General features: G+C 48.8%; 1 protein-coding gene across 4 annotated transcripts in view; it reads right to left on the bottom strand.

Moving 5' to 3' along the window:
- cicb (capicua transcriptional repressor b) overlaps positions 1–12,042 on the bottom strand; it is a 38,189-nt gene extending 26,147 nt beyond the window's left edge. For 3 of the 4 annotated variants that reach the window (XM_056445016.1, XM_056445017.1, XM_056445019.1), the window contains exons 1-2: positions 10,518–10,571; positions 1,087–4,882 (exon numbers count right to left, since the gene is read on the bottom strand). In XM_056445016.1, the coding sequence (XP_056300991.1) occupies positions 1,087–4,882; positions 10,518–10,532 (3,811 nt within the window). In that variant the 5' untranslated portion in view covers positions 10,533–10,571. Of the gene's footprint in view, positions 1–1,086; positions 4,883–10,517; positions 10,572–11,873 lie in introns of those variants that run through there. The other variant, XM_056445018.1, reaches the window with a different exon arrangement.
- Between the last annotated feature and the right edge of the window lie 764 nt (positions 12,043–12,806).

The raw sequence follows: 12,806 nt of genomic DNA, 5'->3' as shown, positions 1-12,806 counted from the left end.
CACATCACACACACACACACACACACACACACAGAGGTCGTGGCATGTTAATGTGAAACGAAGCCTCTGTTACACTGTGGTTGTTATAAGACAAGTTGTGTTAAATTAAAAATAACTTTTAATACTTCATCTTGAATGTAGATTGGTTGAGCTAAACCACATGTATATGGTAAATAATTGTGTAAAAATAGATGGTATTTGATAAATAAATAAAATATAGGGAGAAACAAATAACTGAGCTAAGGTCCTTTCTACTCAAGATTTTAGAATAAAGGCTTTAATACATCTCCCTTTCTTTCAAGTGTGTTTGTTAAAAAAAGTTAAGCCTACTTTACTCATACTTTGCCTAGTCTTCCGTTATTTGAATAATTTAGCTTCTTAGTGAAATAATCATTACTATTTGAATGCAAAATGCTGGTGAACCTGCAAGTCCAAAGCCTGTGAACTGAATCGACGGTGTGTGTGTGTGTGTGTGTCAGCAGACAGGCAGACACTAAAAATATATTATTTTAAAAAGGAATAACACAGGTCTAATAATAATGTAATTGAGTTTGTATGGATTGTAATTCAATTAAATATGCATAGATAAAAACAGAGCGCTCCAAACTTCTTATGTCACACAAAAGATATAAAGTTTGCATTGAGTAATATTTAAAATATTGAAAGAAAACAGAAACAGAAAGTCTTCTTTCTGTGAATTGAGTGTAATTATTCTTCACTTATTCTTTACAAATAGATACACTACATGGTTCATTTATCAACACACTATCCATAATTAATGGATACTCATTTACAAGATATCTCTTCTTTCAGGTTTTGCTTTTTCCATTCTTTTGGAATGAGGCCACTAAACTTTAATCTTAACATAAACTATATCTTTAAATAGTTTTATGAAACATATTTATTATGTGACTGGAGTATTTCTGAAGATGCATAGAATACAGCACGCAATATTCATATTTCACGTATCTCCTGTTTTCTGACCCCCACAGTCGCCACATTTTCTCATCATCCCTTCAAAGTCACTGACCTCACGCACAGAACACACACACACACACACACACACACAGTTGCATCAATTCTCACCTGTGCCAGGACGTCCCATGATGATGTCCTTGCGTGGAGCGGGGTGAAGGCTTTCAACTGGCAGGATCAGCGGCAGCAGAGCGGTGGGGGAAGGGTGACACGGGACTGGCTGCTGGACCTCACCCCCGAACCCCGCCCCCCGGTTCTCCTCTCGGCCCGCGGGGCTGTCCGTGCTGCTCGGAACCGGAGCGGGGACTGTTGTGCCGACGCTAACTGACAGGGCATGCAGGGTGGCGGGGGTGGCAGCTGTGGGCAGGGAGGACGGTGTTGGGGACACAAGCACCAACGTTTGGGCCGGGCTCCGCAAGAGGACGGCGCCATTGGGTACTGTGGCTGCAGCGGCGTTGATGGGGACGGGAACCTGGAGGCCTGACGCTGGCTGGGGGGTGAGGGGTGCTAAGCCGACGTCTTTCGATGAGGTTGCGTCTGTCCCTCCTTCGTTTCCTCCTCCTCTTTCTAAGGGACACTCAGGATTCCTCACAATGACAGGAGAGTCCCGCAAGGCCTGCTGGGATACAGGGACCACACGCCGAGGCGCTCCATCGGGAGTGAGCGGGGAAGGGGGAGTTGGAGATGCCAGCAGGGGAGGAGGGGAGACAGCCGTGGACGAGGGGGTGGAGACTCCTCTGGGTCGGGAGAAGGTGGGGGTGTGCGTGCGGGAATGCGAAGCCGGTGTCTGGGGGGACAGCACCCGAAAAGAGCTGCTGAGGTCCCCCTGCTCCAGCTCCGTCTTGGTGTCGTGGTGGTGTGAGGGGAGGGGGGGTGGAGGGAGTGCGTCAGGCTTTCGTTTGCTGGGGCTCATGGGGACCGTAAACATCAGGTTGCTGTGGAAGGAGGACTGGATACCCGAGGAGTGTCTCTCCCGTTCTCCTCCTCCTCCTCCAGCGGGGGTTGGCACCTTACTGGCCCCTGCCCCTCCTCCGCCCGTCCCGCTGGGCTGCCTGTGCCGCCGGTGTTGCAGCACCGGGGAGGCGCTAATCGGGGAGAAATTGGCGGGCCTGAAGCCGAACAGCGGCGAAGGCGAGGGAGAGGGGGCAGGGGAGAAGGGCGACTGGGTGGAGATGGGAGAAAAGGAGGGGGTGCAGGAGCGGGAGCTGCCCAACGACACCAGCATGGTGGCGGCCTCGCACTCGTCAAAGTCAAAGCGCGACGACAGGTCGTGGGGGAGGAGGGAGGGGAGGACCAGGCGGGGCCTGGAGTCTCCTCGGCTGCTGGTCTCGCTGCTCTCTCGGGATGTGTCGTCCCACTCAAACTCGCTGCTCGCTCTGCCCCGCAGGTCAGGGGTGACGGTCCCCGAGCTGCTGCCCCCTCCCCCTCCCCCTGGCGCCTCCATCTCCTTGGACCTCATGGACAAGTGTCTCGAGCAGTAGCCCCGGCGCTGAGACTCCTTCATGCAGCCCTCCCTGGAGCACAGCCTCCTCCACTGCTTGCCGTTGAACTTCTTGCGGATACCGTTCGGCGTGCACACCACATCGCCCTTCTTGTATTTCTGCTGAGCCAATGCGAGGGGAGTCCTGGAGCGAGAGGAGGCAGCGGAGGATCCCCCACCAGAAGTGGGGGGAGGAGTCTGAGTGGGAGTGGACTTTGATGGAGGGAGGCTCGGGGTGGTGTTGTTCGTGTCGGACCCCGCTAAGGCAGGGGAACGGGGTGGCTGTGGGGGTCCCGGGCCTGGCACCGCAGAGAGGTGGGGAGAAGAGGGCGGGTAGCAGCTGGACTTGGAGACGATGTTTCTGTGCTTCGAGGTCCTGGCGCTCGTCTTGGGGCCGGCAGCGAGCTCCATGTTGAAACGAGACACCTCGACGTCCTCCTCTGGAGTGGTCGGCTGGTCCTGCCGCTCTCTGCCAGAGAGAACTGTGCCGGAGGTCACGGTGGAGGAAGGGGATGGTGGATGTGCGTTGCCATAGGGATGCCCTCCTGCAACTCCTTCATGTGAAAAGGCATGGCCTAGTCGCGCTCCCCCTCCCAGCACCCCCATCCCAATACTCAACTGGCACACTTCCCTCTCTACCTCCATCTCCTCCCTCCGCTCCCTCTCCTCTCTCTCCCGCTCACGCTCTCTTTCCTGGGCCATCCCACCATCCAAATGTGGGACCTCCCAGGGAGGGGTGAGCAGCCTCAGACTTTGTCGGGACACCCACACGGCCTGAGAATTAGCATTAGCTTTCTCTTCCCCCACGTCTGCATTGTCCAGAGTCTCTCTGTCTTCACTCAGCAGCACCTGGTAAGGAAAGGACACTCCGGGGTGGGGGTCCACCTGAGTGACGACCCCCTCTCTGTACAGCAGAGGACCGCCCTCCTCTCCCCCAAAGGGCACGCACACCCGGGTCCGGACCGCCACAGGCGCCAAGCCAGGAGGGGTGGCGTCCAAAATGAACTCCACAGGGCTCTCAGGCCCGGATGACGACGCCGTCACGGACCCACCGTGGAAAGGGTATTCAACAAGCGTCTCCTCTCCTTGGAGTTGGACTTCCACAGTCCCTCCACTCACCCTACGCACCACCCCTGGTCTGAACACGGGTGAAAGGCATGAGTCAATCTCCTTCACCCCACCCTCCATGGGCCTCTTTACCTGGCGAGCGAGAACTCTCTGGTTTTTCATGCCTTTGGCCAGAGCTTTGGCGAGACCCTCTGAACGCCTGGCCTCTTTATGGTGTGAGTTATGGAGAGGAGCCGAGTAGCAGGAGTTCTTTGGATGAAGGCTCGGTCCCGTTGCTTCCATCCCGTCCAGGTCAGCCGAGTGCTCACTTGCAGTCTCAGTGGACGAAGAGCGCACTGAGTTAGAGGACCCCTCTGACTCCTGGGATGTTGCTCTCCCGAGGGGCTTATCCCCTCCGGAAACTAAATGCGTTGCTTCTGGAGCTTTGCTGTCCACAATTAGCACTGATGGCTGATTACCTGAGCAATTGTTATTTCTACTATTACTGCTGTTGACAAGAGTAGTATGGCTACCAGCACTGTGATGAGTCACGGTGTTAATACCACTTGTGGTGCTACTTTTAGTACTCCTATCTATATTAGAAGTAGTGCTTTTATTCGTGCTTTTACTAATATTGTTACTACTCTTGTCATTATTATTGGGTGCATTAAAACTATCACTGATTCTGCTGTGAATATTGCAGTAACTGTTGTGTATGAGTGCAGGGCTGGAGGTAGTAATGGTAGTCAGGCTACTTGCATTGTTTGCAAAGTGCTCATATGTGTATTTCTTCTTGGGTATGCGAGCCTTAAATGTGGCTGTTTTCCGACTGGAGACTGAGCCTCCACTGGGGGGGTGACTGGTGGCCAGAGGGGGCTTGGCTGTGGAGAGTGGCATTGGGGTGGAGGGAGGGAGCGCTGCAGTGCCAGTGGACACTGTCTTGTTTCCATTCGAGCCCACCATCTTTTCCTTTTCGGTCTTTTCTTCCGCTTTTTTCCCTTCCCTCTCCGGTGACTCCACAGGTTTCCTCAGCTCGGTGGGCTCCTCCCTCGCGGGGGGACCGCTGCTTCGGATCGGTTCTTGGTGAGAGTTGACGGCCGTGTGTGGGATCTGTTTGCGTGCGGGCGCGCTGGGTGTGTGCTGTGCGGCGTTGACGAGCGTTTCCCTCTTGACTCTTTTGGGGTCTTTCTCTTCAAGGGGCTGAGAGCCCCCCCTCCTCCTCCCCCCTCGACCTCTGTGTTTCTTTAGCGGTCTCATCTCTTCTTCGCCGTTCACAAAGTGCAGTTTTGTGGTCTTTGCTTCTCTTTTAAGGCACTCCTTTTTTGTGTGTCTTTCTCTCGTTTCCTTCTCGCCTGTTCCTTCTCTCCTCTCTACTGCAGGCTGGAAAGGAAGAAGGAGACACAGAAGACAGGGGGTCATTTATTATCTTCTTAATCAAAAATTGCTCAGAATAAATGTGACGTCATACCCCAAAGTGTGCTACACGGCACTGGCTATGAATTGGCGTATGCTCGTCCCCCCTCGATGCCTTCCTGATCCACAGAAGTGTCAGTGTCAGTTTTTATACTTGAAAAATAAAATCTTCATTCCAACATTTGTTATCTTCCATTTTAAAACCAGACAGCAACGTAAAAAAGACTGCTTCAATGAACATTTATTTTTTCAGAATTAAAACAATTTTTTCTTTCAGACCTTTTATGCATGTATGTTTTGATAGCAAGGAGAAATTAATGATGTATTTCCGAGATTATTCTGGGTTGCGATTTAATCTGGTTAAACTTTTGTGATTATTAAATCACTGAGTGGGTTAGTTTACCCTTTTAAATTGAAGGTTCAGTGAAAAAGAAAAGTAAAAATCGAGGAAACAAATATCCAAGGTCAATCTCTTGTCACCTTAAGGTCTACATTTCATTTTAACTGCAGAAATATAGATAAAAGGTTTTCTCTCGATCTCTCTCTCTCTCACACACACACACACACACACACACACACACACACCAGCTCTCCACTGTACTCCCTCCAGCTCCTTCTACATGTGAACGGGTAGCGTCCTCACGCAATGCACTATAGACTGGATTCACACGTCGGATCGCAACAACAACGCAGCTTTTATTTTGACTTGCATCGAGAGGAAAAGGGCTGGCAGTGGCCAGAGTGAGGTCACCCAACAACGTGAGTGAGAGACAGAGACAGAGAGACAGAGAGAGGAGAGAGGGAGAGAGGGGAGAGTATGCGGCTGTTTGTTCAAATAAGCTGTTCTTGTGTAGTCATTGGGAATTTCCACAGTCATTCTTGCCCTCTCTGGCTCTCTCTCACTCTCTCAATGTCTCAGTATTTCCCAGTCGTCTTTAATCATTGGCTCTCGGTCTCCGTCTCTGACACACACACACACACACACACATGTGTGTATGTCTCTTTCTCGACTCAGTTCAGAAACTCCCTAACATGTAAAAATTAGGGCTGTGAAACTATTAAAATTTTTAATCGGGTTAATCACAGGTTTTTGTGGATTAATCATGATTAATCACATATTACCGATATTCTCGGTATATTTTGTGAGAACATAGAGATTTATGACAAAAGACGGATATATACATTTATACATTCTTCTATACAATGGTGCTGCAACTCAGCAGTTATTTAGCAGTTTTCTTCCATATGGAACATTAATACATCTTCATCCTAAACAGAATGTTTAACCCTCCTGTTGCCTTTCGGGTCAATTTGATCCCATTCAATGTTTAATGTCGGTGTTCTTTGGGGTCAATTTGACCCCAGGCTGTTTTTCACTGTGTCAAACATATAAGAAATATCAACTTTTTTATTTATTTAAAGGGCTATTTAGGTAGTCAACAAACAAACATAAAGTACCTCACACTTAAACTTGGGAAGCAATATTAATTCTAATAATTTTCTGGAGGTTTTAATTGCTGGGGTCAAATTGACCCCGAGGGTAAAATATGTTGGTAAATGTAAAGGTAACAGGAGGGTTAAACAGAACATTTTTCTCTTGTTTGTCAACCATTAACTCCACCATGATACAATCTAAAGGCCTCTAGTCTTCCTCTAGCAGCTGCTGAGGCAAACTGACTGTGTGGGTTTCCTTCATGAACTGGGCCGTGATGAAAGGGACGGCGGGGACACCGCTGCAAAACTGAAACCTCACCGGCCCGGACACGGGGACAGATTGACAAGTGACTTTTTTTTTGCTCGGTCCCGATGCGCGCGCACGGAGCTCTGTGGCGCGCCAGACGGAGATCGATAAGTGTTAACGCAACGCGAAGAGACAGAAATGACATGCTGCTGTGGAGATACGATCAACAACAGACGTTTAGTTTAATAAAAGAACAAAGACGTGCTCTAGAGAACATGTCAGGGGGGGCGGGCCAATCTCTTTAATGTCATGCGATCTACCGACACTACGCCGCGATCGACTGGCAGGTCGCGATCGACGTGTTGAGACCCTGATCTACAGGAAGTAAAAGTCGTAACAAGGTTTCCGGAGGTGAACCTGCGGAAGGATCATTACCGATGAACAGACCGTCTGCATGAGAGCGGACAGAGTTCAGATTGAAGTGGTGTATTGGAAGCTCATTTTGCAAGTGACTTTTTTTTCGTCCCGACGACCAACAACAGACGGATTGGAAGCTCATTCTGCGCATGCGTTAAATGCGTAAAAAAAAAACTAGTTAAACCTGTAATTGAATTAACTGAGTTAACGCGTTATTTTTCACAGCACTAGTAACAATGCTCGCATTCCTACAAATACCGACGAGACGAGTTCACTTGTTACACACGCACACACAGCATGTCCATTGGGAAAGTTCCTTGCACACACACACACACACACACACACACACACACACGGTGACCTTGTCGTTAACTGTTTGTTACGCGAGAGAAGCATCTCTTCCTGGTCCTGAACGACAAACCAACAACCACTCAATGTTGACCTCTGCCCTCGCACACAGCGTCCACTGTGAGAACAGGCCGCGACCATCACCGTGGCCTCCTCTGCAGATCCCAATCTTAAAAGTGACTCTTGTGTTTTGTATTTCATCAGCAGCTTCACATCTGGAGTTTACCTCCTGTATGGAAACTGCGATGCTCTGTGCAGATGCAGCCATTCGAGAAGCATCGCTCTGTTGATGTGCTCTCAAAAGAAGACGATGAGCACCATTTAAATAAAATTAAACATTTTACATGAGGTACATATAAAGTGTTTTGATATTTTAAAGTTTCCCTGTCTAATGACTGAAATAATTCAAACATCTTATAAACTGAAAATTAGCCTTAGCTAACGTTAACACATTTACCCATGGGTTGATTAATGTGTACGGTCCCTGTACAAATAAATAAATAAATGAAATGAAATGAACATATCAGCCTTATTTTTATTAATGCTGATAAGGAAATATTATATTATAAGGATAAACCAATTATCAGACCGTACTGTATATAAAAAATGAAGAGATCATAAAGTGAAACTCCTCATTTTCTAGTTAAGAGAACATTTTTACCTTTGCATTGAAAATGCGAAAGGTTATGTTTTGATCGCCGTGTATTTATTTATTTATTTATTTGTATGCGTGTTACTCGCATAACACAAAAAGTTTTAAACCGAATCGCATGAAATTTGGTGGGATGATTGGTTATTATCCGGGGACCATATGATTAGATTTTGGGATCAATCGGGTCAAAGGTCACGGAAAGGTCAAAATCTTATTTTTACCAGAGCACGGTCAATTGTTATCCAATTGGCATGCAACTAATGCCAACATGTTCATAATTCAATGCCCAATCGTGTGATATGCGAAGGTATGCGCTCTACCGAGTGCCCGTTCTAGTTGTAAATGAAGTGAACAAATGGTCCGTCTCAGACGAAGCATGGGAAAGAAGGAAGACAAAGCGGACGGCAGGAATGTACCTTCTCCCGCAGCACCCGGCTGGAGGTGCTCCGTCATGACGGCCGGCGCTGAGCCGGGTCTGGGCGAGCTGCTCCTATGCTGCACTTTGCACAGACAGGAAGGAGTCAGGGCCACTTGACTGACTGACTGCATTTCTCTGGACGATCTGATCTTAGAATAAACGTGTCATGCTCATGGCCTTCGACAACGCTCGAGGATTTGGTTGATAAGCCAGTAGCGGGCATTGTGTACATTTGCATAACTTTACGATAACAGTTTCACAATTAGAAACCAGCGACCTTTCCGACCTTCTGCACTTTCGGTGCCGAGAATTTCGTTTGTAACCGAACTCAAACTACGCCAGAGTGTGCAAGCAGCAGCTGAATTTAGGTTGTTAAACTCTTTAATTGTGTGAATCCATCCTCATGTGTGGTGACAAGCAACGATCTGATCCACAAAATATCATTTTAAATTCCAGCCACAGTATCAATGACACTAAATCCCGGGTATAAGTATATGAATTCATGCAGGAGGCTTCTGTAATTTCAACGCTACCGTATAATATATTTTTACATTTCACAAGGTCATAATTCTTCACTATAAAAAGGCCCAAAAAATGACATACGCTCCACAAAAATGTAAAATAACTGCAGACCTTGAACTCTTAATGTTTGTTAGCTACAATCCAAGACTCCAAGAGGTTTTAGTGCATACGTTATGTGGAGTAAAAATATAAAAGGAATTTGTTGGAGGATCCTGATTGTGCTCTGGGATGCATCCAGACGAAGCCGAGTGGAACTCAGTCATAATTTAGGCGATTGGAGACGTCTGCACCTTCCAGGATTAGAGCAGGTTGAGAGTGAGAGATGTGCTGCTCTGGTCTAAAGCTGGACTGTAAATCCTGGAAAGACGGGTAATCGACGGCTATTGTCTCCATGGCGTTGAACTGGACTGCTCCTTAAACAGCAAATAGATGCTGCTTCACCCAACACACACACACACACTAACCCCCTCCACAGCATAGCAACATCAAACTCTACGCACACTAAACGCTCTCCCTGGAATTTACAGTGCAGTCATGCATTCACTGTTAAAATCTCCCCTGGACCTTTATATTGTCTCACATTCACATGTTCACTGTGCCGTATGAAAACACACACACACACACACACACAGGAGTTCACATTCTGATCTTTAAAATATGGATTTTAGAGCAAAGAGCAGCTTGGACAACAGAGGAAATCTCATCTCAATGTCAAGACGACAAGAAGAAGTCAAGCACAGGAATTATTACTGGGCTATACAGCTCTAATAAACCTCAACCGTGATGCCAATTTATCCAATTATTTAGGCTATACCCCACATGGCAGTGTGTGTGTGTAGAGGGGGGGGGGCATGCTGTCTTCAGATTGTGTCTACCTGGTTCAAAGCTGCCTTTGCACTCGATGTCAGTGTGAGTGTGTACATGTAGTTGCCAGGCACACTGCAGCTCATCGCTCTCCTAAAAGCATTTTATGGGCGTCTGTATGGGCGCAGGGCTGCAGCGACAGGGATGGAGAGGGGAGAACGTGCAAAGATCCTACAACAGAGGAACACCGTGTGTGAGAGTGAAGCCGAGCGTGGCCCTCGTACACTCCTGCACGGCAGTGCGGCTTTGCCCTTAACTGGGTCACCGGGGAACAAACTCACACATGAAACCGCAAAAAAAGAAGAAGAAGAAAAAGCGCGCGCACACACACACACACACACACACACACACACACACACACACACACACACACACACACACACACACACACACACACACACACACACACACACACACACACACACACACACACACACACACACACACACACGCACACACGCACACACGCACACACACACGTGTGATTGGGATGGGCTCATTCATGCAACATGAGACGAGTCAGAGAAAACATTTAGGTAAGGTGTAGCAAAGATGCCGAGCGGTGAAGTGTGTGAGCGAGCCAGTGTGTGTGACTGCGCTTGTTGTGGAGAACATTGTGACGTAGTATGAATACTGGCAGCCGTTTAGCAGACGGCATATCTGACAGTGAATGATATCGATAAAAGAGAAACATCGAGACCTGGAATTTGTGCATTCTGGCCCATATTGAACAGGAGGCCGTAGATCAGAGGTGACCGATCCTGAGTGGGACCAAACGGCAGAACTGCCAATACGCCCCATCAGTGACCAACGCTCACGCCACGACAGATGAACCACGACAGATGTGTCTTCTGCATCCACAAGAGCAACAATGGAGGAGGAGGAGGAGGAGGAGGAGGAGTGCACGCCACATGTGTAAATCTGCAGGACAGATGAGGGACATGTGAGTCTAAATGTTGAACTAAATTAAATTACATAAAAAATGTTTTTAAAAAATCCCAATTCCTGAGAAGAGAAATATGACGAAAGTGTTGTTTTTTTTTAAACTGCCCAGTCAGATGTCAAGGGTGCATCGGCACGGATTGCTTTGAGGGAAAAGTGGAGCGCAAAGGGAACAGCGGAGGAAGGACCGAACGCGTCCCGGCTCCTTCACGCCGGTGTCTGCGAGTTACTACGAGAGGCGCAATGTCAGAGTGTGTTATGACTCGCGGCGGCCCGCCGGTCCGCGCTGCTGCACGGGGCTCGGGCACGAACACAAACAAGCCCCGTCGAGTGGCTCGTGCACCGCGAGCTGAAGGGCTCGACTCTTCTTCTCCTATAACGATGTTTGCTGCCGTGGTGAACCTCCGGTTGAAGCTCCCTAATCGGAGCCGGTTGAAGGTGACATGTATGCAAAAAAAAAATTTAACTTGGAGAGGAAAAAAGAGAAGAAGAAAAAAGCACGTCATGTTTCCGTGTCCGTGCCTCGCTCTAGTAAGCAGCTCGGTGCCGTTAGTAGTAGTGGCGGTTGGAGTAGTCGTAGTACGCGACGGTGGCGGACTCACCCCGCCGGACCGACACCGTCAGCCACACGGAGACGGCATGTTTTACGCCGTCGTGTTATTGACGACGGTGCGCGCGCGCTACGGTTCTCTAACGCCACAATTTGCTGGCGCGAGCTCTTGGTAAACATGTGAAGCTGCAATGCTGCAGATAGGTCGATTGCTTTTACTACGCTCGCGCACAACTCGGATGCCGCGTTCACGGGAGAAAAAAAAGTACTCAACGTTCAGCACAACATAGTAATGACACCCCGGGGGAGGCTGACATGTTTCTGCGGTCGTCCGTAGGACTGCGAGGGGAAAAACATTTGAGAAAGTTTCTAGGCTGTTACCCTCCTCCTCCTCCCCCCTTTTTTTCCTCAAACGGGTGTCACACTATTTCTTCGGACAGTATCGGACCGACCGACCGACCGTTGGCAGGTGGTTCTCGTTTCGTGCTAACTCGCTGCTCCTGGAAATGGATCATTCGAGTCAGAGGAGCTTCGCTGCCTTTCGCTAACTTAGTTTCAACTCACCCAAACACAGCTTTTCCCCCTCGCCGCAGAAAGATTTATGTTCTTATGTTGCCGATGAGGAGGCCGGAACAACTCTCGGTAACATCCCTTGTCGGCTTTGACGACTGCGCGGTCCGGACTCGCACTTTACTTTTCCTCTGCAAAACATGTCTTACCCCCACAGAAACTCAAACAAGGCTATAAAAAAACTATCGGTCTTCTTTTCCACTACAGTCACAAAATGGTGAATGAACCACCAACAGCTGGGCTAGCCGACCAATGAGAGGTCGCCGACAGTTACAGTAGCCAATCAGCGCCGAGCCCACAGAGCCGGGGGCGTGGCATGCTGTCAAAGTCCAGTTGACAGACGGGGGGAACCAGCCAATGGCGACGGGGATGCGGAGCCAGACCGGTGTCCTGTCCCAAACTTTACAGTAGCCAATAAGAGCTTTGGGAACCCTAGGAACAGCGCGAGGGAGGGTCGAGGGGAGGGAGGAAATCACAGAGGGCCAATAGAAAGGCACACATGCCCCCTCTTCGACTGAAAAAAAGTATGTTTACCATAATCGACATCACAAGAGCATCTCTGAGCAGACGGTGATAATGCATTAATCGCTCTGCCTGACATAGACGTTGGTGCAGCAGGATGAGAGCCACACTGCGTCTGTTTGTACTCCAGCATCAACACTGTTGCATCAAAGTGTATTTTGAGAGTTATTTTGAATTATTAACGAGGCAAACTGAGTGAACGCACTAACATGTGAAGAATGTGCACGAGTGCGCGATTTAAAAGTTTCTCAAGGAGCTGGACAACACTTCTGTGCTGCAGACACAGACGACGCATCGGTGCCCCTTGCAAACCGCTCTCCCTCTCTCCCTCTCTCCTTTTTCTCACAGCAACAGACGCTGACTTTCACCGCATTAAGCCAATCACGGCGCAGCATCCTGCTGGCT

This window comes from Pseudoliparis swirei, chromosome 22 (assembly GCF_029220125.1).
Source record: "Pseudoliparis swirei isolate HS2019 ecotype Mariana Trench chromosome 22, NWPU_hadal_v1, whole genome shotgun sequence".
Lineage (NCBI taxonomy): Eukaryota > Metazoa > Chordata > Actinopteri > Perciformes > Liparidae > Pseudoliparis > Pseudoliparis swirei.
This window is presented reverse-complemented; position numbering and strand designations above follow the sequence as displayed.